General features: G+C 48.5%; 1 protein-coding gene, 1 long non-coding RNA gene and 2 pseudogenes across 2 annotated transcripts; 3 read left to right on the top strand and 1 right to left on the bottom strand.

Moving 5' to 3' along the window:
• Nucleotides 1–24,397, bottom strand: LOC9269810 (uncharacterized; annotated as a pseudogene).
• On the top strand, nt 16,314–17,811 carry LOC136357201 (uncharacterized). Its single transcript, XR_010742385.1, has 3 exons — nt 16,314–16,833; nt 17,231–17,314; nt 17,392–17,811. It is a non-coding gene; the product is annotated as an uncharacterized lncRNA (long non-coding RNA).
• On the top strand, nt 17,849–21,424 carry LOC4344129 (uncharacterized). The gene is made up of 3 exons (XM_015790157.3): nt 17,849–18,135; nt 20,031–20,363; nt 20,542–21,424. Exons 2-3 carry the CDS (start codon nt 20,034–20,036, stop codon nt 21,100–21,102), a joined length of 891 nt encoding a protein of 296 aa, XP_015645643.1. The 5' UTR covers nt 17,849–18,135; nt 20,031–20,033; the 3' UTR covers nt 21,103–21,424.
• LOC107281524 (protein ALP1-like) lies at nt 18,849–19,957 on the top strand (annotated as a pseudogene).
• Nucleotides 24,398–26,026: the final 1,629 nt, after the last annotated feature.

Below are 26,026 nucleotides of genomic sequence, written 5' to 3'. Positions count from 1 at the left end.
TCAGTTGGCACTACTAACTCCTTGCAAACACTGTTGACCCATCAGTTCTTTTGCTCTGTCCACAAGAGCAATGAGAGGTGTACTGTATTCCATGAAACCCACGTCACCCAAGAAAATCCTATAGTTCTCAGCCCTTGAGGGCATCTCTTCTACCATCGATAGTGCTTCCATCATCTGTAATTCATTGAAGCAATTGGCATAGTGAGAATTGCACTCCATCATGTATATGGATTGCTCAATTATCACCCTCCTGATTCCAGAACAATGACCACCTGGGTTCATATTTGCATTCAGTGTGTCAACTAGTCTCTTCATAAATCTTTTCTTAATCTGTCCACCCTCCAGCTCTTGGACAAATTCTTTAGGAATGACTTTGCATATATGTGAACATAGGCCAATGAGGATCTCTAGTTCTGCCCCTTCTACATTCATTATTCTTTCCAACACCTGTAATGGAAACAACAACACAATGCAGCATGAGTTGTAACAGCATGATTCAGCCAAAAAAAAAAACTCTAGTTCACTAGTAAATAAATGCTCCCATTTAATAAAGTGTAAGTGGAATTTCATCAGCTGGCATAAAAGAACATATGCAAACAACAAAGCACATTATACACAACAAATATTCATTGCATCTGTAGCATGAAGGAGCAGGGTTTACCTCTCGCAAGGTGTGGCATAGTTCCTTCAAGTCTGATTCTGTGAGCTTGGCTTGGGCGTGCTGGCACATGCTACACAGCAGGCTAGCCGCCGCATATGTATACTTCTCATCATGGATTAGGGATCATATTTTTCAGTTTATTAGTGCACTCTGGTTCATTCAACATAACTAAGCAGTTATGCACATTATCCATTGCCAGCATTGCCAGTGCTTGCTCGGCAACCTTTGGTAGCAAGCAATCAACATTTGTGCTGGAGGTTCTATCTAAATTGAGGAATGTCTTCATCAACCTGGTTATAAGCACCTGCATGTGCCCAATCTCCTGCCTTGTGTCACGATCAATAGCAAGGTTTCTGAGGATTCCTGCCACAAGCTTACTTAATTCTTGATCACTGCTGTTGTCTCCTAAGATCACTCCGAGATTTCTTAACAAGAAGGGATGTTTCGATATCTTGTACCGCAAATCCGCAATGCTACGCCGATTTCCCCTCCAATGCTCGTCAGCCTTTGCAGCACCTTCAGTGATGACTTTGCTAGGACCATTTGTTGTGCCCCATTGTTTTTTATGACAATCCTGAAGTTTGTGAATCCTATGATCTTTGGAATGAGGTCAGTTACTCTATCAATTTCTACACAGTTATTTTGATCACAACTAGCAAGATCGTCAAGAATCGACATGCCCAGTGCAGGAAGAAGGTCATGGTCTGTCAATGGCTGCTCCTTGGGGATTGACCAATACTCTGAAATCCGCTGTCAGCTTCTGAGTATGGAGGAGTTCCGTTCGTTGATGTGGTTAGTTCGGATATGTGTCTCAAGTAGGTTATCAGTGTCCTGAAGCGGCTCGTGTACTTGGCATTCTTCAGCTGCTGTATCCCTAATTGCATCATGCCTTTCCTCTTGGCTTTCTGATGTACTGTAAGTTGGATCTAGCTTTCCCTCGTGGTCACCATCTACATCCAAAAGCGGGTTTCCCCTTTTCTGTTTGCCATCAATGTCTAGAAGTGAAGATACAAGCTGCATTGTCCCAGGAACGGTGACAACTCGGAGGCTCTTCGCAAGCTCAACAGTGGCCTTCGCAGCATATAATCTGACTACTTTATGACTTGGACTTGTCCATCCCAACATGTTGATTAATCTTGCCATGTTCTTGGTAGAGGTGGTGAGCTTTGCTATGACCCGTTCCCTGATCGGTTCCCTTTGCAGAAAAATGTGTAGCATCTGGACACTGTAGAGCTGCATCTTGGGTGAGTCTGAGTTCAGGGAATCCATTGCAAAGGTGACGAGGCTGATCTTCTTTGGAGCAAGCACACCTCCTTCCATGTATTTCTCGAAGGCGTGTGCGTAGTACAAATTGATAGATGCCACCCCCCACTGACCTTCAAATCCACCATGGCGGATTAGCGATCTCCGAGGGATAAATGAGAAGACCTCAAAGATACAGGCTGTAATGTAGAGAATCCCTTGGCCAAGCACCATCCCATAGAAGATGTTCAGAGATGCAACTAGATTTGTCTTATCTCCGAAGTTCTTCTCGTCAATAGGCTCGTCGTCACTGTAGTAGTTGTGTGGTAGAAGGCGCAACAGTGCAAGCGCGACACGGACAGTCGCTGTTGGAATCTGTAAGTTGCCAAATAATACTAACACTAAAGCAAGAGCTTCCAGTATGATGATAACATATCGATCGCTTGTATCAGGCACAATAAGCACAGGCATTATGATCGAAGCAATTATGCACAACTTCAGAGTAAATTGACACCAAAATTCTTGTTTGCTGCCAAGAGTACCATTTAGTAGTTTGATTATACTTGGGAACTGGAGCCTGCTGATCGTCAGCAGGAGCATCAATACAAGCAGCACTACGTACGCTATCATCCATTTAGCCATTGTCTTCTTGGGAATGAACGATTTGGAATCAATATAGAGTCCTAGTACAAAGGGACCTAGCAGTAGGATTGCAACCATGGGGCTCAATAATGATATAGCACGTCGCATTGGATTGCACGTGAGCAGTTTTGAAGCTGCTGAACGTAAAAACTGGAGAATAGCTAGTAGTAATATCACCATAACATACCAAAACGGGTCATCTGATGCCATAATATTGCCCCAGAGAGCCGTGCAGAGCAGAGCATTGGATACGCATGCAACCACGATCAATTCATTCCAGCCAGCAGAAGGGTTGAAAGCACCTCTCGTGCGGAAGAACAACTGGTAATCGAGTCTGTTGTTGCGGCTGAACATCCTGTGTGATATATGCTAGTGCGATTAACACACAAAAAAATTGATGATCTAATCCTAAGCCAATCAGCACGAGAGTACTATCAGGATTCCGATACAAATACTATGGCTACAGCCCCATCTTTTCGCTTATCCTTATGCTTATAAGAAAAAAAATTAAATTTTAAAACTTAATTTTGAAGTTGTTTTTTTAGTTTTTTTATCGTTGTTTTACAACATTTGCTTTTGAATCACTAAGGATATGTATATAAAAGTTGTGCTCATAAATTTTTTTTTTGATTGCAAATAAACATAAGCGCAATTATGTGATTCCACTACTACTACGTAGGAAGACTACCGTACGCGGCCATATAAACAGGGAGTGAGGCCACCGCATCCTGACGCGATACAACTTGTCGGTGATATGGGACCGGGAGTATCATGACCAGAGGCTTGAGGCAGACGCAATCGCCCACGTGGCCTGGCACCTTCGGGGACGTCGGGCCCGAGGATGAGGTGTCCGCCCTCCTCCTGATTTCCCCCGAGGGGGGGGGTCGGGTTGCGCTTGCCCCGGCCCCGAGGGCCGAGGCACCCCGACCCCTTAAGGAAATCTGCGCCACATATATGGGATAAGTGAGCACAGCTGTGCTCACCTAACAGCATTTATTGCAGTCTGGTCAAGCGCGTCACGCTGCATGCAGCGCAGTACAGCGCGTTCCTTTATCCGGTCTGTGATCAGTCACAGACCGGTCAGATCACGGGTTAGGTGGCGACTGGCGGTCTGACGCACGCCTTGCCCCATCCCGTCAAGACGAAAGCCTCTATGCACTCGTCTCAAGCCGGAGTTAAGCGTGTTATCTCTTAGAGATGACACGTTAGCCCCGGTCGATATATGCCAGGCTTCATCCTAACCATTACAGGCAAGATGTTGTGTGAAGAAGGGCAAACATGCACGTTGCCAAGATTACACGCGGTGGACAAGAATGACCGATTTGTGACCAGTCTGACACTGATCATATCGTCAGCGCACAGCCATGTTCCCACGACGCGCTCACCCCCGGCGGAAGTGGAGGTAGGTGTGGGCTGTCCCATCGGAGCGTCATTCGGACAGCAACCGTGCTGATCTCCGCCCATTCAAGAGAAAAAGAACAGTCCAGTTTGGAAAGAGAAGGGTGCATGTGGTATCCCCTTGAAGTATAAAAGGAGGACCTTGCCCAGAGAGAAGGGGTTGGTTGATTCTTTTCCAGATCGAGAGCTTAGAACGGGGGAGAAGTCAGCTCACACTTGTAGCTCATTCATACACAGATCCACCAAAACACAGGAGTAGGGTATTACGCTTCTCAGCGGCCCGAACCTGTATAGATCGCCGGTGTCTCGTGTTTCTTGCTGGCAGACGATCTTTCCACATACAGAGAGAGAGAGAGCTTGAGATTTCACCCTAAGCCCCCGGCCGAACTGGCAAAGGGGGGCCTGCGCGGTCTCCCGGTGAGGAGCCACGAGCTCCGTCATCTGGCGCGCCAGGTAGGGGGCTCAGCGTGTGTTTTCTGAGCTCTCAGACTCTTCCGTGTGCGCCAAGTTTTTCTTGTTCAGCCTAATGGCCGAGCAAGGAAAAGCGCACGACCTCTCTCCGAGTGTGAGCGGCGACGACGGGGAGCCGAATCCACGCCGTCGAGCTCGTACTCCCCCACCTCCTCCGCGCCAAAGCCCTAAGCAGGGGGAGGCGCTTGAGAGGGTCGACAAATCCGTGGCATCACCAGTCGCAGGTGATGCAGGAGAACGGCGAGATGGGGAGCGTCGCCTCCTCGTCTACGGCGACGGCAGCACACCTCAGGGTGCGCTTCAGGCTGCTGGCGCGCTCCTACGACACCCGCCTGTCGTCCATGACCCGGAGTCTCCAGCCCAACGATGGCTGGAAGACGTGGCCAACTTGGTCATGACGGCGCAGCAACGCCTGGGTGCTGGTGGACGGTCCGCCACCACCAAGACCTCCGGCGCCGCCACCACCGGCTCCGTGTCATCAAGGCGGAGGGCGCGGCGAGCGGCGGCGGCTGCACGTCATTCGGCTGCCACTCCCTCGTCGACACCGTCGACTCGGGAGGATCAGCATGGGGAGCCGGATGCCCGCCTCAACATCGGGCGCCGGCGTAATAGCCGGCGTACTCCCCGTGCAACGGAGGGCGCCTCCTCGTCCAGAGTGTCACCTCGACACGGACGTGAAGATCAGCCCTCCGTGCCCCCGGCCGGTGGTGTTGGCTGTAGAGCCTTTGTGGCGAGTCTTCGGAATGTCCGTTGGCCCCCAAGGTTCCGGCCCACCATCACCGAGAAGTACGATGGGAGCGTCAACCCCACCGAGTTTCTCCAGGTCTATACGACCGGGATCGAGGCCGCTGGGGGTGACGACAGGGTCATGGCGAACTTCTTTCCCATGGCCCTAAAAGGACAGGCGCGGGGTTGGCTAATGAACCTGCCACCCGCGTCGGTCCACTCCTGGGAAGATTTGTGCCAACAGTTCACCATGAACTTCCAAGGCACATATCCGCGCCCAGGCGAAGAAGCGGATTTGCATGCAGTACAGCGAGGCGATGATGAGTCGCTTCGCTCGTACATTCAGCGGTTTTGCCAAGTCCGCAATACTATACCATGCATCCCTGCACACGCGGTGATCTACGCGTTCAGGGGGGGCGTGCGGCACAACCGCATGCTCGAAAAGATCGCTTCCAAAGAGCCCCAGACTACCGCGGAGCTTTTTCAGCTCGCGGACCGAGTGGCTCGTAAAGAGGAAGCGTGGACATGGAACTCCTCCGGTTCCGGAGTGGCAGTTTCGGCCGCCCCCGGATCCGCCGCTCAGACAGGGCGGCGTGACAGGAGGAGGAAGAAGAGGTCGGACCGTTCCGGCGACGAGGGTCATGTCCTCGCCGTCGAGGGCGCTCCGCGGGCCACCCGAAAGGGGAGGCCTGCGAGCGACAAAAAGAAAGAGGCTGGTACTCCCAGCAGGGAGCGCCCCGCCGGCAGGTGGTGCTCCGTCCACAACACCTCCCTCCACGATCTCGCGGACTGTCGTGCAGTCAAAAACCTGGCTGAGCGAACGAGGAAGTGGGAGGAGGATAGGAGGCAGGAACGCCGTGAGGGCAAGTCCCCGGCGGTTCCTTCCGGCAAACGGCGAAGTGAGGCCAAGCAGAAGGCCCCCGCTGTTGACATCGATGATGGTGATGATGACCTAGGTTTCCAAGAACCTGGGGCCACCATTGCCACCGTCGATGGAGGAGCGTGTGCTCACGTCTCTCGCCGGAGCTTCAAGGCTATGAAGCGAGAGCTTCTGGCCATGGCCCCTACTCATGAGGCGATGCGTCGGGCGCGGTGGTCGGAGGTTGCTCTCACTTTCGACCAGACCGACCACCCACCGTGCATTGCCCGGGGAGGGCAGGTTGCGATGGTGGTTTCCCCCACCATCTGCAACGTGAAGTTGGGACGTGTCCTCATCGATGGAGGAGCGGCCCTCAACATCCTTTCCCCCGCGGCTTTTGATGCCATCAAGGCCCCGGGGATGGTGCTCCGACCGTCCCAGCCGATTATCGGTGTGACGCCGGGGCACACGTGGCCATTAGGTCACATCGACCTGCCGGTCACCTTCGGTGGACCCGCCAACTTCCGCACGGAGCGGGTGAGCTTCGATGTGGCGGACCTCAGTCTGCCCTACAACGCGGTCCTAGGGAGGCCCGCGTTGGTGAAGTTCATGGCGGCGGTCCACTACGCCTACCTCCAGATGAAGATGCCGGGCCCCGGTGGCCCCATCTCTGTCCATGGCGACCTTAAAGTCGCGCTCGCTTGCATGGAGCAGCGCGCCGACCGCCTCGCTGCTGCGTCCAAGCCCGAGGGTGGTGACGAGAGGCTTGGCCCCTCTGCCCCCACCGCCCCGAGGCAGCGGATTGCCACATGCGACGAGGTCCCGGTCAAGGAGGTTGCCTTGGGCGACGGCCCATCCAAGACCACACGGATCGGTGGTCTCCTGGATGGCAAATAGGAAGACGCGCTCGTCTCCTTCCTGCGGGCAAACGCTGATGTCTTCGCCTGGAGACCAGCGGACATGCCCGGGGTCCCCAGGGAGGTGATTGAGCACCGTCTCGCCGTGCGGCCGGGCGCAAGGCCGGTCCGGCAGAAAGTGCGGCGGCAGGCCCCGGAACGTCAAGCCTTCATCCGCGAGGAGGTGGCAAGACTTCTGGAGGCCGGATTCATCCGTGAAGTCATCCATCCGGAGTGGCTGGCGAACCCGGTGGTTGTTCCCAAGGCGAACGGCAAGTTTCGGATGTGCATCGACTACACCGACCTTAACAAGGCATGTCCTAAGGACCCTTACCCCCTGCCTCGCATAGATCAGATTGTCGACTCCACTGCGGGGTGCGACCTTTTGTGTTTTCTAGATGCATACTCTGGTTATCATCAGATTCGCATGGCTAGGGAGGATGAGGAAAAAACTGCGTTCATTACCCCCGTAGGAACCTATTGTTATACATCAATGCCCTTCGGGTTAAAGAATGCAGGTCCCACTTTTCAGCGTACTACTCGAATTTCTTTGGGTAGCCAAATAGGACGTAATGTTGAGGCGTATGTCGATGACTTGGTTGTAAAAACGCGCAACCAAGAAACTTTACTTTCAGATCTAGCGGAAACTTTTGAGAACCTCCGCTCCGCCCGCATAAAGCTGAACCCCGATAAGTGTGTGTTTGGTGTACCTGCGGGCAAGCTTCTCGGGTTCTTGGTCTCTGCCCGAGGCATTGAGGCCAACCCCGAGAAGATTCGAGCTATCGAGCGGATGCGCCCCCCCAGCAAACTTAGGGATGTGCAATGCGTCACCGGTTGCATGGCCGCCCTAAGTCGTTTCATATCAAGGCTGGGAGAGAAGGCGCTACCCTTGTTTAAGCTCCTCAAGCGCTCGGGGCCGTTTACTTGGACGGAGGAAGCTGAAAATGCCCTTGCCCAGTTGAAGGCATATCTCAGCTCTCCCCCGGTTCTAGTCGCCCCAGAGCCAAATGAGCCCCTGCTACTTTACTTAGCAGCGACCCCCCAAGTAGTTAGTGCAGCATTGGTTGTGGAGCGCGATGAAGACAATCCTCATTTCGTGCACCCCCATTCTGTGCTAACTTGGCCCGGGAGCAAGCAGGGAGGAGAGGCCCCCGAGTCAAACGGTGGCCTAAGGCCCCTGACGACCGGAGACGGCCCTCTGCCCGCTTGTCAGACGGTGCTGGGTGCCCCCGACCCTCAGGAGGGCCCCGAGGCCACTGCGGGAAGGCCGCATCTACCACCCTTTGACCCCGAGGCTAACCCTGTGCTGATTCGACCCGGGAGAGAGCAGGGAGAAGAGGCCCCCGAGCCGAACGGAGGCCTGAGGCCCCTGACGACCGGAGCTGGCCCTTTGCCCGCGTATCTAACGATGCCAGGAGCCCCCGACTCCCAGGACGGCCCCGAGGCCACTGTGGGAAGGCCGCACCTGTCATCTTCGGACCCCAAGGTCATCAGCGCAGGAGACGAGTGTGCCCCGAGAGGCCACTTGGACGAAGAGCACCTCGGGGATACGGCCCCTAGCGAAGAAGATCGGCCCCGCCGAAAGGTGCAGCGGCCTGTTTACTTTGTTAGTGAGGCCCTCCGGGACGCCAAGACCCGATACCCTCAGGCCCAGAAGATGCTTTATGCTATTCTGATGGCCTCGAGGAAACTGCGCCATTATTTCCAGGCGCATCGGGTCACTGTGGTTACGTCTTACCCCCTCGGGCAAATCTTGCATAATCGAGAGGGTACAGGACGAGTGGTAAAATGGGCAATTGAGCTTTCTGAGTTCGATCTGCACTTTGAACCACGCCACGCTATCAAGAGCCAGGCCCTCGCCGATTTTGTGGCAGAGTGGACCCCGGCTCCAGAGACCGTCTCAATCCCCGAGGCCAGCACGAACCCCTCTCAGCTGCCTCACACCACCCACTGGGTGATGCAGTTTGATGGTTCTCTGTCCCTCCAGGGTGCCGGAGCAGGGGTCACGTTGACCTCCCCGACTGGAGACGTCCTCAAATACTTGGTCCGTCTCGACTTTCGAGCGACTAATAATATGGCAGAGTACGAGGGACTCCTTGCCGGACTCAGAGTGGCAGCTGGACTGGGGATCCGCCGCCTCTTGGTGTTAGGCGACTCCCAGCTAGTCGTTAACCAGGTCTGTAAGGAGTACCGGTGCTCTGACCCACAGATGGACGCCTATGTACGCCAAGTGCGGCGTATGGAGCGCCATTTCGATGGAATAGAGCTTCGGCATGTGCCCAGACGGGATAACATGATAGCCGACGAACTCTCACGGCTCGCGTCCTCGCGAGCCCAGACCCCACCAGGCGCCTTTGAAGAAAGGCTTACCCAGCCGTCAGCGCGACCCGACCCCTTAGGGGAGACGGATGCGCCAGACCGGCACCCGAGGCCCGTCGGAGTCCAGGCCTCGGGACCCGAAGGGAGTGCTCCAAGCTCCCTTAGATTGATCGCTTGGATCTCTGAGATCCAAACATACCTCACAGATAAGACTCTACCTGAGGACCGCGAAGGGAGTGAACGCGTCCAGCGCGTTTCCAAACGCTATGTGCTGGTAGAAGGGACCCTCTATCGGCGCGCGGCTAACGGAATCCTCCTGAAGTGCATTCCTCAGGAACAAGGCGTTGAGCTTCTTGCTGACATCCATGAGGGCGAGTGCGGAGCCCATTCCGCCTCGCGCACCCTGGTTGGCAAGGCCTTTCGTCAAGGATTTTATTGGCCGACAGCTCTCAATGATGCAGTCGATCTGGTCCGGCGATGCAGAGCGTGTCAGTTCCACGCCAAGCAAATCCATCAGCCGGCCCAGGCCCTGCAGATCATACCACTATCATGGCCATTTGCTGTCTGGGGGCTTGATATCCTGGGACCGTTCAAACGGGCCCCGGGCGGGTTTGAGTATCTGTATGTTGCGATCGACAAGTTCACTAAGTGGCCCGAGGCTTATCCGGTTGTCAAGATCGATAAGCACTCTGCTCTTAAATTCATTAAGGGCATCACGGCCCGTTTTGGAGTGCCTAACCGTATTATTACGGATAATGGCACCCAATTCACTAGTGAACTCTTCGGCGACTACTGCGAAGACATGGGCATCAAGCTCTGCTTCGCCTCACCTGCCCACCCCAGAAGCAATGGCCAAGTGGAGCGCGCCAATGCAGAAATCCTCAAAGGCCTTAAAACCAAGACCTTCAATATTCTCAAGAAGCACGGCGATTCATGGATCGAGGAGTTGCCAGCGGTGCTCTGGGCAAACCGAACCACTCCAAGCCGAGCGACCGGGGAAACGCCTTTCTTCCTCGTCTACGGCGCAGAAGCGGTTCTCCCATCCGAGCTCACCCTGAGGTCTCCTCGGGCCACCATGTACTGCGAGGCTGACCAAGATCAGCTTCGCAGAGATGACCTCGACTACTTAGAAGAGCGAAGGCGGCGCGCGGCCCTCTGAGCTGCGCGCTACCAGCAGAGCCTGCGGCGCTACCATCAGCGCCACGTCCGGGCCCGATCACTCTGCGTCGACGACCTCGTCCTACGCCGCGTCCAAACGCGTGCTGGATTGAGCAAGCTCTCACCAATGTGGGAGGGTCCGTATCGAGTGATCGGTGTCCCCCGGCCGGGCTCGGTACGGCTGGCCACGGGCGACGGCACGGAGCTGCCAAACCCGTGGAACATCGAACACCTTCGTCGCTTCTACCCCTGAAGGGGGGGGGGGGGTCGGGTGTCAGGTTTTGGCTCGGGGCCAACCCCGCACCCCCCTCGGGTGTGCAGGGTTGGCCGGGGGCTACCACACATGCACATATATTCCTTATATTCCTTTTTCCTTTATTTCAGCATTTCAATAAAAGAAGTTTCAATTTCCTAAAGGTTGTGTCTGTGCCGTTTTTCCTTCTGAAGAATCTTAACTTGAAATAAGGTCACTCGTGCTCAACCTTGCCCTCGGGGGCTCGGTTCGGTCAGCTAAAATCGCCAAACGGGGCCCAGAACCGAGCCGTGCCCCGGGGCGTGGTGAACTCCGGGGGGGAACCGGCAAAAACCCACAATCGGGTCACCCATACCCCTCGGTCACCACGTTCCCGGCCTGGCCAGTCTCGACATGCGGATCTCCCCAGGCACTAGCCCCGACCCGAGCCATTCGAGGACCGGGACTTGGGCACGAGCCCTTATTTCAAGCTAAGGCGCAAAAGGACCACGGCACAGATCATCCTCAACTCACATGCATAGCAAAATAAAGTTAACATAGAAAATTTTTCATCATTTTTGATTGCAGATTAAGTTGATCTATACACAAAAGAGGCATGAAGGCCTTAGAAGAAAGAAAAAAAAAAAAAAGTAAAGATTGGCGGGGGCCTGGGGGCTCATTCAAATGCACCCGGGTCGCTGGCCTCGTCGCCACCGTCGTCCTCGCCGCTGGCGTCGCCCTCCTCGTCGGAGCTGGGGGCGAACGCGAGCCGAGGGGCCGAGCCCTCGAAGCTGTTGACGATGTGGTCGGCAGCATCCCCGACCCGCGCGCGCGCGTCGTCCTCGGTCCCGGGAGGGAACTCCTCCAGCGCCATCCATGGAGAGAAGTTGGGGTCCCGGGCCTGGTAACTCGCCAGCACGAGTTCGACCGCCCCCCGGGCGAGGTCCCTCGAGGATGACTTAATGGTCTTCTCAAGCTCCTCGGGGAGTCGTTCGAGAACCCAGGCCATCCTGTTGAGGTGCGGAGCGAGGCCTTCCAGATTGCTAGGGCGCGTCCTCGTCTGGCCTTTCCAAAGGCCCGCTTGCCGACCGGCGCGATCCATGCGGGAGACCGAGTCCCAAAGCATGTCGGGCCCCATCTCGCCCGCCAAGCGGAGGGCCTCGGCCTCCCCGATGGAAGAATCCAGCGCGCGCTGCTCAAGTGATGTGGCAGTCTTGAATAGACCGCCCATTATGGACAACCAAAGTTACCAATACCAATGTGCATGGATTGGGACCGTTGGGGATTTTGCCCAACTATGGAGACCGGTCCCACCTGTCACCAGGCTTTAGGGGTGGCGTTACGCCAGACCGCTTCCCTTGGGAAGGGAAATTGCTCTGGCACAACGCCGGGGGCTACTGTCGGTGATATGGGACCGGGAGTATCATGACCAGAGGCTTGAGGCAGACGCAATCGCCCACGTGGCCTGGCACCTTCGGGGACGTCGGGCCCGAGGATGAGGTGTCCGCCCTCCTCCTGATTTCCCCCGAGGGGGGGGGTCGGGTTGCGCTTGCCCCGGCCCCGAGGGCCGAGGCACCCCGACCCCTTAAGGAAATCTGCGCCACATATATGGGATAAGTGAGCACAGCTGTGCTCACCTAACAGCATTTATTGCAGTCTGGTCAAGCGCGTCACGCTGCATGCAGCGCAGTACAGCGCGTTCCTTTATCCGGTCTGTGATCAGTCACAGACCGGTCAGATCACGGGTTAGGTGGCGACTGGCGGTCTGACGCACGCCTTGCCCCATCCCGTCAAGACGAAAGCCTCTATGCACTCGTCTCAAGCCGGAGTTAAGCGTGTTATCTCTTAGAGATGACACGTTAGCCCCGGTCGATATATGCCAGGCTTCATCCTAACCATTACAGGCAAGATGTTGTGTGAAGAAGGGCAAACATGCACGTTGCCAAGATTACACGCGGTGGACAAGAATGACCGATTTGTGACCAGTCTGACACTGATCATATCGTCAGCGCACAGCCATGTTCCCACGACGCGCTCACCCCCGGCGGAAGTGGAGGTAGGTGTGGGCTGTCCCATCGGAGCGTCATTCGGACAGCAACCGTGCTGATCTCCGCCCATTCAAGAGAAAAAGAACAGTCCAGTTTGGAAAGAGAAGGGTGCATGTGGTATCCCCTTGAAGTATAAAAGGAGGACCTTGCCCAGAGAGAAGGGGTTGGTTGATTCTTTTCCAGATCGAGAGCTTAGAACGGGGGAGAAGTCAGCTCACACTTGTAGCTCATTCATACACAGATCCACCAAAACACAGGAGTAGGGTATTACGCTTCTCAGCGGCCCGAACCTGTATAGATCGCCGGTGTCTCGTGTTTCTTGCTGGCAGACGATCTTTCCACATACAGAGAGAGAGAGAGCTTGAGATTTCACCCTAAGCCCCCGGCCGAACTGGCAAAGGGGGGCCTGCGCGGTCTCCCGGTGAGGAGCCACGAGCTCCGTCACAACTATACTCCTTCTGTCTCATAATAAGTTAATTTAATATAATGTGACGCATCCTTTTTTATTGTCTAAATTCATATATTGTCTAAATTCATATTTTTAAGGATATGTTATATCATGTACAATTAGAAGGCAGTACAAGCGAGGAGTTCATTGCCCCATTCACATGAGAAGTAGTAATCCCCTGACGCTAGACTCTTATATCGGTTAAAAATTTGAAGGTATGTTTAAGAATTATAGAGGAACAATCACTTCAACATTTTGAAGTCCTTAAAGAAAATTTGTTATCCACCTGGTAGAACAATTTCTATATTTTTACTATATAGATTGTTTTCTCACTGCCACCATGGTATTATTTTTAAGGATTGTTTGATGAATTTTTGTGCTAAAAATTCATAGAAGATAAAAAAATTTATTGGGCGTTTAATTTTGTATGAAAATATTATTTGCAACCCAATATACACGAGGCGTGTCTCTATGTCATGTGGGCCTAGAGATTTCAAATATCACGATGTCCGAATATATTCGATATTGGACTCGTTTTGTTGTATAATTTGAATAGAAAGTAATGGTTCAAATGGATTTTAAATCCGATGTACGATTCAAAAGATTGGAGCTATTAAAAGAAAAGAAATAAGCAAGTGCTATCGTTACTTGCTTTGCTACGTGAGCATGCACGGTCATTATCTCTAATTTGGAAATTGGCAGTGGCGATTAAACACATGGGGCCCACCGTCATCAGCCATGTTAATCGCATGATTATCTCCAGACTCCAGTACGTGTGTTTGGTTTTTATCTCGTGGATGGATTAGCTCATCTGTGCGTCGGCTTGTCAGGAGAATTAACGTGTGATATTGTTGGCTTATGCTGGAAATTCGGAACAGATCAGGCAGATCGTTGCCGCCGCCTCTGCCTATAAAAGGCACCGACTCCGTCCCCGCGACGGAGGAAGAAGAGGGAACACACGGCGCAAGCGCTGCGCCATTAAGCAGCAATATGCCCTAGAGGTACACACCCGCACCCACATATATTCGCAGAGAGATCAGAAAGAAGATGCATGCGCATGGCACAGGGTGCGTGATCGCGGATCAGCAACCTGTAATCGCCGGCACTGATGGCATCTCTATCGGCGAGTCTTCAGAAACAAGCTGATCTCGTTCTCCGTCAAGCCGCTTATCCAAGATAACACAACAACACCGTAGTGCTGTGCAGATATTATGCATAGCCCGGCATTATCTCCTAGAGGGAGGAAATATACACCGTAGCGTTGTGCAGTTGCGCAGCCCGGACGGTAAAACAGTAAAGTGGAGTAGTGATGAATATATCGTGGATGTGTTGTGAACTTGTAGCCATGGATATATAAGTATCCCCAGTGACGCATACACATGTACACGCCATCTTTGTCAAGCCATTAATATAGGCTGCAAATAAATACAAGGCGAGCCTGACCCTCGTGAGGGTTGGACCGTCTAAATTATCAATATCAAATATTGGATGTGGATATTTATTTATATAAACTTGGGATGAGTTTGAGTCTTATTGGCATCAGACTAACCATGATTTATACATATTTATATTCATGCCGGATGAGTCACATATTGCCTCGTGCATGTCATGTATGGGAGCAATTCCTTCTCTCTCCAAATTCTACCGGATGGACGGGAGCAATTTCTCACAATTCCTGAAGACAAGCATTATTCGCTAAATAAAACAACGCTAGCCATGAGGGCGAGGTGTGCAGATTTAAAATAAACGTCGACATCGTGGCCGAGTGTCGATGAGATGAAATGGCCAATTTATCAATATTTGTGCTACGTCCGAGACCGATGAAGCCGGACGACATATTGGCCAAAGCTAACAAAGCTATAGCCATTCACTCATTTCATTTGTCTGATGGATAAGGCTAGACAAAACCATGGCCGAGCGCCGACAAGGCCAGGTCACTATACTATTAACACGTCTAAAACGGACGGGAGCTAGATACACCATTGCTGGGCACCGATGAGGCAAAAGCAACCGTAAAATCTATGTTTGATAAAGGCCAGGATACATGACTGGGCACCGACGAGGAAAAAGTCACCCGCTTCACCAAATTCCCTCCGCACACCGATGTGAGGGTAGTGTAGTGTGACCGGGTTTTGGCGAAACAAAGCCACCCGTTCCACATTCACTATATTCACCGTTAAATCTGCACCAACCTCAACCTTCGGCGAGCAATTAATTTTGAAGACAGTGATCACAAAGCGCAGCTTAATCGGAGGTATTCCATAGGCTCATCCTATGGATGTAATTAACCGGTAGCCTCATTGCTATGCACCGGGAATCAGCGGACTACACGCAATTTCCAGTCAGCATACCTTTCTATTAAGCATTCCTCACGAAGGCAAAAGGCGAACTCCTGCGGGAGCCCTCATATATTTGTAAACATTCATGTTAATGAATCATGATTAATAAAATACAGGGTTTCCCTATTTTCTGTGTGTTCGTTGTTTTGTTTTCATCAAACAAGGATAAAGGAAACTTTATCAACAATTATCCAGTTTGAATTTCCTTTTGAACTTAACTGGAAAACCAAGCGGATTGTGGTTCAGAGCTAGCCGACCCAGGAAGTCCCGAGCCTCATCGGTTGCCCATATTTTTAGCTTATTAGGGAATAAAAATTAATTTATTGGTAAAACTTTTATATACTTTTCGAAGCAATTCAAAATCCAAAGCTAAGAAAATTAGTTAAAAATATCTTAAAATCAACTTCAAAATCAAGTTTAAAACTTTAAATTTTAACTTTTGCATTGGCTTATTAGACCAACTAATGGAGCTCCCGGTTTTCTAAAAAAACCCGTTTGGTTTTGTAAACCATCTGTACTACCAAGAGGGTTGCTAGCTACAACTACAAGCATACAGAAAAAAAGGAAAAAAATTAAAAATATACCGTTTATTTTTTTCTCTCATAAATATTCGGGTTGTAATTTTATTTGCACAGATATACCGTTGATATTACGATCTTGCACAATAAAAACACGAGACCGCAGTTCGTGAGAGCGAGTGGTCTCGCAAACTCAAGTAGCGATACCGATCCTTGCCGCTAATCTCTACTACTTTAAAATTTTGTAGTGGTGACAGACACGCGCAATCGTACCCATTGGATCCAGATATCCAACGCTTCAGAATGGGTGCTGTAGGCGCAGACACATGCATCCCCTCCCCACCCCCCGAGTCGTCGACCTCTCCTCGTTCCTCACAACCACCGCGATCTCTCGCCCTCGATGGCTCGATCCCTCTCTCCGCCGCTCCCTCCGCCACTCCCGGCATCCAACGCGCCTCCTCCGTGCTCTCCTCCCCATCGCCACTGCGGTGCCTCGCCGAAAGACGTTGCCCCCACTCATCCATCCAGGGCGTCATCGTCGTGCGATCCTGGTGCGGCCGCGACCTCACGCACGCATCTCTCTCTATAGATTAGGGTTGGGGACTCGCGGCTGGGTGGCTGGGCGGTTGGGTGAAGCAGCAAGCCAGCAACGAGGTGCTTCGGCGAGCCGGCGATAGCGAATAAGCGGAGGCGGGCGCAGTCATGGAACAGCAGCCGGGCGCCGCGGTGGCGAGCCGGCGAGCAGCATATGGAGGCAGAGCAGGCAAGGGCGCAAGGTACCAGGCGACTGGGCAACGAGACTGCCGACGCTGACAGCCGAGCAGCTAGCAGATTAGGCGGCGAGCAACAGCAGCTAGAAGAACAACTAAGCAACCGGTGAATCGATAGTTTATAGTCACTGAATGTCTGAATTAGTCATGGTCTTGCACTCTTGTCCTATTGCTTTTATTCTATAATGCTATGCTTAATCACTGTAAATATGTAATCTATCATTCTAATGAAGTTAAACAAGAATATCAGTATGAGATGATAGGGATTTACAAGAATTGAGCCTCATGTTCCATCGTTTTGATTTATTGATTTGCTATGTAGAAGAAAACAACATTGTTAAATTATTATAAGGCAATTAAAGTGGCAACCTTTGATCGATGAGAGCGCAAACTATTCTGATTTAGATTGTGATGAATATTGTTGACTATGAGATGTACATGATTCTGATTTAAATTGTGTATATTATTGATCATGAGATGTCCATGCCATTTTTCAATCCCAGGAAAGCGTAGGTCCAGGAAGAATCAAGCGGAAGTTCAGGGACATGCACTTGGGAATCTGCTGAAGTTTTCTCTGACATGATACGGTGAGACTGCCTTTCTCTGAACTTCTGATTGAAAGTGAAGAAGTTTTGTGCCATGCTTAGATCTGTTCTTGTGTTAGTTGGTACTCTCTTCAGCCAGTAAACTAGCAGAGACAACACTTAGGATGTGTTTGGATGGAGGGATAGGCTGGGATAGGATATGGCCGCCCAAATTTTGGAGGTGTTTGGATGATGGGCGGTACTGGGATATGGCCACCACCTAGGGAATATTCCCTCCAGATGCCGGCTCTGTGCATCCGGCCGATTCGGCCGGACGGGGCGGCCCAGGACCGCGCGCGACTCGCGCATGTGAAGAGGTCGCGTGCCCTCACCTCCTCCCATCCTTATCTCCCTTTTTTCTCCTCTCTTCTCACCGGTTCACAGTGGCAAACCCTAGCTCTCCTCCCTCATTCGGCGGCGCATCAGGCGGCGTGATTCGGCGGCGCATCAGGCGGCGTGGTTCGACGGAGCGGGTGGCCGTGCCGGGGACGAGCGGCAGGCGGGGCGGCGGGGGGCGGGGGGGGGGGGGGGCGGCAGGTGTTGGCGGCACAGGCGGTGGGTGTGTCGGCGGCGTGGGCGCTCGCCCTTTGGCGGTGCGGGCGGTGGGTGTCGGCGGCGCGGGCGGAGGGAACCGGTGGCGCGGGCGAAGTCTACAGGCGGCGCGGGCGAAGTCTATAGGCGGCGCGGCGGCGACTCCAGGCGGGGCGGCGGCGACTCCAGGCTGGGCGGCGGCGACTGCAGGCGGCACGACGGTGACTCCACGCGGCAGCTGCGGCGGCGAGTAGAAACAACATCCCTCTCTTTGCATTCCTCCTCGTTTCAAGGTATACTACAAATCTGATCATAGTTCTGTTTTTTTGGTGATTGATTTGTTCAGATCTGAGTGCTATAGTAGTTTCTAAGCATGGGCATGAATGATTATAGAGTGCTATAGTTGCTATTTTGAGATATTTTTTTCAGATCTGAGTGCTATATGTTTTATGACTCAATACATGTGTGCATGAATGTGGTAGACCTGATTTGGTCAAACTTTGGCATTGTAGATGGACAGCAGAACACGGTTTCTGATTTATACGGCTGCATCATATATGTTGTTGTCAATGATGGCTATGGTTATCGAGTCTAGAAATAAGAAAAGGAAAAGGGTTCCAAGGAGAGAAGGGATTACCTATGGGCCAATAGATGAAAGAGATAGGAAAAGATTTGATTATCTCAATGACAAGATTTGGAAAAACGATACCATCTGTGTGAACATGCTAAGGCTTAAAAGAGCACCTTTTTTTTGTTTTTGTAAACTTTTTAGGGATCGTTGCTTGCTTGTGGATGCTACACATATGCCTGTTGAAGAGCAAGTGGCTATGTTTTTACATACAATTGGGCACAATGTTAGAAATAGGGTAGTTGCCACTAATTTTTATAGGTCCGGTGAAACTGTTAGCCGATATTTCAACCTAGTCCTTCATGCTGTTGGTGAGCTGAGAAAGGAATTAATAAGGCCACCCTCAATAACGACTCCATCAAAAATATTAGGGAACCCAAGGTGGGATCCTTATTTTAAGGTATGATCCACAATTAGTTGTACACCATTATTTGTAGACGTAAAATTATGCCCATTTAAATTTTTTACCTTTTTGTGTTCACCAAATAGGATTGTATTGGAGCTATTGATGGCACACATGTACGAGTCTCTGTTACCAAAGATATGGAGCCTTCCTTTCGTGGTAGGAAGGATCATGCTACTCAAAATGTAATGGAAGCTATAGATTTTGACCTTAAGTTCACGTATGTGTTGGCTGGTTGGGAGGGGACAGCACATGATGCTGTAGTTTTACGTGATGCTATAGAGCGTACAAATGGCCTTCGTGTCCCACAAGGTAATGTAAGTCTAACTTGTGCATAGAAAAATTATTGACAACACATTTCACCAACTTGCCCTTATATGTTAGGAAAATTCTACCTAGTTGATGCGGGATATGGAGCAAAACCTGGATTTTTACCCCCTTTTCGTGGTGTGAGGTATCACTAGAATGAGTGGGGGACTAATCCTGTACAGAATGAGAAGGAGCTATTTAATTTGAGGCACTCATCTCTTCGGGTGACCGCTGAGCGTGCATTTGGGTCTCTCAAGAGGAGGTGGAAAATTTTAGATGATGCCACTCCATTTTTTCCCTATCCAACTCAAGTGGATATTGTGGTAGCTTGTTGTATTATTCAGAATTGGATTATAGAAGATGGTGGTGATGATTTTATCATATCAGAGGAAGAATGGATAGCCAACTACAATTATGCAACATCAAGAAGTGGGCAAGCTAGTGAGCATGCATACATGGTTCAGTTCAGGCAGGATACCGCAGACCAAATGTGGGAAGATCGTCAAGCTCACCATGGAAATTGAAAATTTTAGATTTGTAGTCTATGTATTTATATGGAACTCTAGGACTTATGTCCTCCTTTTTAAGACTTATGTATTTGCTGACATGTATTTGCTTGCTGAAATTTATTGTTTGCTGGAATTTGAATGCTTGCTGATATTTTTAGTGGTTGCTGAAATTTATATGCAAGCTGAAATTTATATGTTTTCTGAAATTTGTATTGGTTGCTGAAATTTGTAGTGGTTGCTGAAATTTATATGCTTGCTGAAATTTATAGTGGTTGCTGAAATTTTTATGCTTGCTGAAATTTATATGTTTGCTGAAATCAATTTCTTTATACATGCTAGGCAATGGAGGGAAGTGGACAAAGTGATAAGGGTGGACATGTTACATGGACATCTTCAATGTCTACCTACATGCTTGAATACCTCGAGGGTATTGTTGCTAGTGGGAACAAAACTTCCTCGGGGTTTAAGCAAGTCCACTTGAAGGCTTGTGCTAAAGCTTTGAATGATCACTTCAATATTAATTTGACTTCAGATCAGATTAATAATCACATTAGGACTTGGAAAAGAAAATATTCTAAGATAGCTGATCTAAGGAAGTTGAGTGCTGCTCTTTGGGATGATGAGAATTTTATCATATTACTTGATCATAAACATTACGCAGACCACATCAAGGTATGCCACAACCACACTTACACCATTTTATTGTTACCTATAGTGGTTGCTGAAATTTGTAGTGGTTGCTGAACCTTATAGTGGTTGCTGAAATTTATAATGGTTGCTGAAACTTGTATTGGTTGCTGAAATTTGTATTAGTTGCTGAAACTAATTTTATTATTAAACCATGTTGTAGGATCACAAGGCTGATGCTGAATATCTGAACAAATCTATTCACAATTATGGCAAGATGCTTGTGATATTTGGCAATAGTTTGGCTACAGGGAAATATGCAAAAGGGTCAGGTGATCCTCTAGCCAATGAATCTATTGCCATTGATGATGATGAAGAAGAAGAAATTGGTATTGGAAGTGCTGCAGCAACTGGATCAGCTAGTAGAGTTCATGCCCTTAATGAGGAGAATGGTGCATCATCTTCAGCACCCAAACCCAAGAAAACAAAGACTGCTGCTGCAATTGAAGAGGAAGGGCTGATAGGTGCATTTAAATCTGTTGGTGACAAGCTTGCTGGAGCAATAGTTGAAGCTGGAAAAGAGGCTGCAAAATCTAACAAAGAGCTGCCCGATAACCTGTATGAGAGTGTGCATAGCATTCCAGGGTTTGAAGATACATATCTTGCTCATTATCATGCACATCTAGTTGACAATCCTCCAACTGCAAGGGTGTTTGTTACCCTTGAATTTGCTCACAAGGTCACTTGGGTTGCAAGATATATTGCCACCACTTTTAATGGGTGAACTGTGCTGTGATGGTTGTGTGATGCTGTTGGTAGTTGCCCTGTGTTCAACCTTCTTTTGCATACTCAGACAATGAACTATGAGTATTGAGTGTGATGGTAGCTGTTAGATGGTAGTAGGCATGCATTCAACCTTCTTTTGCATACTCAGACATTAAACTATGAGTATTAAGTGTGATGGTATTTGGTAGATGGTAATAGGCTTGTGTTAGCCTACTTTTGTCCCTAAACCAGTCACTTTTATGGCTGTATGGTTGATGGTAAAATTCAGATGTGGTGGTTCCATTGGATGATGGTTAATTGATATATTTTTTCATATTTCATTTCTGGGAGCATATGGCGTGTTGTATGTGTGTGCTCCTCTCCTGTTATGTGTGGTAACTGGTAACACAGATGCATGTTAAAAATTTCTGAAAAAAATTGTCTTGGGCTCATGATCCATGTACAAATATGTAGACAAGTAACATGAATGCTCATGAGCATCTTGTTTAATTTTAATTTTCTGTTCTCAAGGTAGACAACAAATACGTTATGCATTTGATTATTTGTACATGCAACTATCCAATTTTCCCAAGTATACCAGGTAGGAGGTATTCTAACCATTTCCATCCGAAAGGTGATGATAACACTCATCCATCCTACCAAACAAAAAATTGGCTCACCATATCCACTTTTTGTCCATCCAACCAAACAAAAACTTGGCTCATCCTATCTACCCAACCAAACAAAAAACTGGATGGCCATATCCCTAAAAAACTGGATGGCCCAATCCCATCCACCATTGACCACCATCCAAACACATCCTTAATCATTTTGAAAGGCCAGTAACAGATTTATTTTTGTAATTCTATGAATCTTTCTACGACTTGCAGTTGAGAGGTTACGTGAAGTCTTCAATATAGTCTGTTTAGAATCTCAAGTTCAGATATTTCAGAATATCCACTACGCTTTTTACCTTTATCTCTTGGTAAATTAATTTCAGAATGTTGTTGTAATTCAGTTTAGCATGGATTATGGAGATGGTGTTTAATAACATGGTAGTTCAGGAGGGTTTTTGAAGTCAGGCATCGTTTCTATGCTAATATAAAACCATTTGAATGAACCATCAACAATGGATGACCTAAGAATAATAGTATGTTGGGCCACTACCATTCAATTATTTTTTTACCATGACAAATTTTAGATATGCATAATGATTTTAAGAAAGTCAAAATTCACAAACTTGCACTCGAGGCAATTGGAAAACACAAGGGGAAGTGTGTGCTTGTTCAAGAAAATTAATTTCATACTCCATGTGTGGGTTCTGGCTTTTTGTGCCGAAACCATCATCAGATGGAAAAATAAAAGGCGGAAAGAAGTGAAGTATAAACTGAAATCTTGAACTTTGACTCCTAACTATATGAAAATATACACAATAAGATGATAAAGCCAGAGCCCCAAAGATATCACCGAACTCTGGTGAAAATACCATACTCTTCTATCTCCATTTCTATCCCCTGAAAATCTGCAATGCATGGTCCTTCTATTCATCTTCATATATATATATATATCTGAGTTTAGAAATAGCTCCATATCAAATCCATATGTTAAATTTCTTTCCTGGGAGAACAAATTAGTGTATGCCATCTGGTGGGAAATCTTCTCTCCCCTCTTAGAACTCACTTTTGACAAGGTCAAATTATAGACTTGAGTGTTTGTCAATGATGAATCGTAAATTTTTTTAAAGAGTTATATTTTTTCCGTTGCAACACACGGGCACCTAACTAGTCACTGATTAATTAGTGATTAATTATCTTAATTAGTGATTAATTAAATCAGGATAATTAATCACTAATTATTATTAATTAATCATTAATCATTCAATTTTCAAAACGTTCTCGCACACTCACCATGCGAGACCGCTCGGTCTCGCGCCTCTGCCGCGCGACACTGCGCGGTCTCGCGTCTTCTTCGTGCGAGACTGCCCATGTCGTCAGTCCACGTCAGTTTCGCGCAGCGGTTTAGCGATACCGGTGGTATATTTGTGCCAAAAAATTTATATCAAGACTATTTCTAAGAAAAAAAATATGAACGGTATATTTTTAAATTTAAGTCCAGAAAAAAGAAGCACGAGTAAAGTTTGATTCTACGCATGTTCTGTATTTGTGTTGTGTTGTATAGAGAGATCAGACGAACTTAGTGTTGCGTACCTTGCAGCTTCTACGAAGATTATGGTGGTTGCATAAAGGAAATCTTCATCGGGTCGGAGCACCGAGGGGTAGCCGCCGAGGAGAACGACGGTAGCCCATGTGAAGGCCAGCGTGCCGATGGCGTTGCCCGTCCTCTCCACCAGCGCCACCACGCGAACGAAGCAATTCAGCCATTTTTCTGGAGCAGCTAACTTACCTTGCCCGCCGGAGTTGCCTGCTATCTTGGACTCGATACTCACCGCCGGTGATGTCCCCCATACTGCCGTATACCGGCCGCTCGCTTCAACGGGCCGGAGACCTTGGCGCGCGTTACAATATAAGAGCAGGTACAGTAACAGCAAGCATAAATGCATAATACGGAGTAGTGAACTATAATAAATAAGCTATATACTTATATATACTTATGTGAAAGAGAGATAAATAAAAGTGAAAAGTGTTAACTCTCATACAAAAGCTAACTATACACAAGCATAAAAAATATGCATTAAATTCATGGTGAGAGAAAGAGAGAGAATGAAAAAAATAAACATAACCTGGAGTAGCTAACTTATTATACATGTTAGTTTTAACATTAACTAATAGTAAGTAGTGAGCTCTTACTCTACATTGATTAAACAGGCTCTAAAATTATACCACATCAGCCTATTGTATATGGAGTGGAGAGAATTGACGAGCGAGAAGAAAGCGGACGACAAATTTATCGCCGGGCGATTGCTCTCCTCGCAATGCGCTATCGCTCGACTGCAGCCCAACTCGGCGATTAAAAACGTCATTTGTGGGTGGCCCCGCACACCACAACGGATCCCCTTCCCCACCGAGCAAGATCAATCTCTTCCCTCTCCACCCCAACCGCGCCCGCTGGATCTCCGCCTGCCCCTCCCGCGCGCGATTTCTGCCCTCTTTCCCGTGCGCCATCTCCCTCCACTCCGCTTTCCACGAGCGTGAAAAATAATCCTATTTTACCGGTCCCAAAAATCCGGTAGATTGATGGTTGCCACCCTCACTATCTGCCTTCCCCTCATCCACCTTGCTTAATCTCTCCTGCCCGCAGTCCCGCACGCTACAAAATTGTACTGAAAACCCTAGTTCCCCACCACCAAAAGCCATGTCCCGCCGGAGGAAGACAGATTGTGCCACAGTTCCTGGTGTTCCTAGTTCCTACCCCGTGTGTTTCAAAAAAAATAGTTCCTACCCCGTCGGCGGAGGTATGTTTTTTTTTTTGAACGGTGGGTGGCTTGGTTCGTCACACCACCGTCAGCTTGATTTGCTTCTCCACCGTCATCAGCTGGATTTGCTTCTCCACCGTCGCGATAATAATAAATATTATTTGTGTTTCAAAAACTGTGATACATGTGCCCACAAGTTTTAGTACCTAGTTTTTTTAGGATCAGTGGTATTTGGGTTGTTTTTTTTTAGATCAGTGGTATTTGAGTTATGTAGTAACTGGCTAGGTGGCCCGTGCAATTGCGCGGCTAGCACCCATACAAAATATCTTTTATCTATGTATGATTTTACTTAAAATTTGTTAAATAGCTATCTCGTTGGCTTAGGACTTTGAAAGACTGAGCTTTAATATCTATGTTTTTTTTCTATAGTTTTAAAATATCACACTGATCACTACCCCTTATTCCTTTGTTGCTCGATCTGCCATGGTTTTTATTCATCCTCCTTGAGCCTTTAAAAAATCAAACTTGTAGTTTTTAGAATTCATTGTCATGTTGGGTTTTGTTTTTATAATTGTTAGAAGTCCCGTCAAACGCTACCACTGTACTCCTCTACGGCTTGTCTGCTGCCTACTCTCTTTATTGTCTTTGGGATTTTAAAAATCAAACATAATTATCGTTGCGGTTCACTTTTTACTTTTTATAAGTTTCGTGAAATCATCAGCGGCTTCGCCACTATACTCCTCTACGGCCCGCCAACTGCCTCCCCTTTTTATTTTCATTGGGATTTTCAAAATTGAACATGATTAATATTGGGGTTTACATTTTACTTTTTAGAAGTCCCATCAACCGCTGTGACCATCATGCTTAATGGCATGCCCGTCGTCCCACCTTTTAATCGCTATTACAATTTTATTTGGGCTTTGTTTATAGTTTTTATATGTCCTATCAAATGCCACCACCCTAATTCTTTAGGCAATTATTTACGGTACTGTTGCCTCTCTTCTATTTATTGTCATTTGTTATCGTTGTGTTCTAGATAAACTTTTTCTTTGAAAAATCCATATTTTTCATTCCAATATTTTTTATTTGTAAATTGTATTCATATTTGAACTCTTATATTTTTTTTCTATTTTTGAAATTTATTTTATTTTTTATTCTGAATTTTACTTAATCTCGTGATGTGTTCTAGGTGGTCCCTTCCAATAGTCTTTATTTTTAATCCAAATTTTAGTTATTTATAAATTGTATTCCTAGTTGAACTCTTATTTTTCTTTTTCTAATTTTGAAATTTATTTTATTTTTTATTTTGAATTTTAGTTAATCTCAAGTTATGTTCTATATGGACTATTCTTTTAATATTCCTTATTTTTTATAGCTTGCCAGGTTTTCTTTTATAGCTATTAGAAATTCCGTAAAACGTCGCCACACTGCTCCTTTACGACCCATCCGTTGCCACTCTTTTTTTATTGTCGTTAGGATTTGAAACATTGAAATTGATCATTGTTGGGGTTCCTTTTTTAAGTTTCTAGATGCCCCATCAACTGTCGCCACCCCACTCCTTTACTACCTG

The sequence above is a fragment of the Oryza sativa genome, chromosome 7 (genome assembly GCF_034140825.1).
Source record: "Oryza sativa Japonica Group chromosome 7, ASM3414082v1".
Classification (NCBI taxonomy): Eukaryota; Viridiplantae; Streptophyta; class Magnoliopsida; order Poales; family Poaceae; genus Oryza; species Oryza sativa.
Note: the sequence above shows the minus strand (reverse complement) of the source record. Positions and strands in the feature narration are given on the sequence as shown.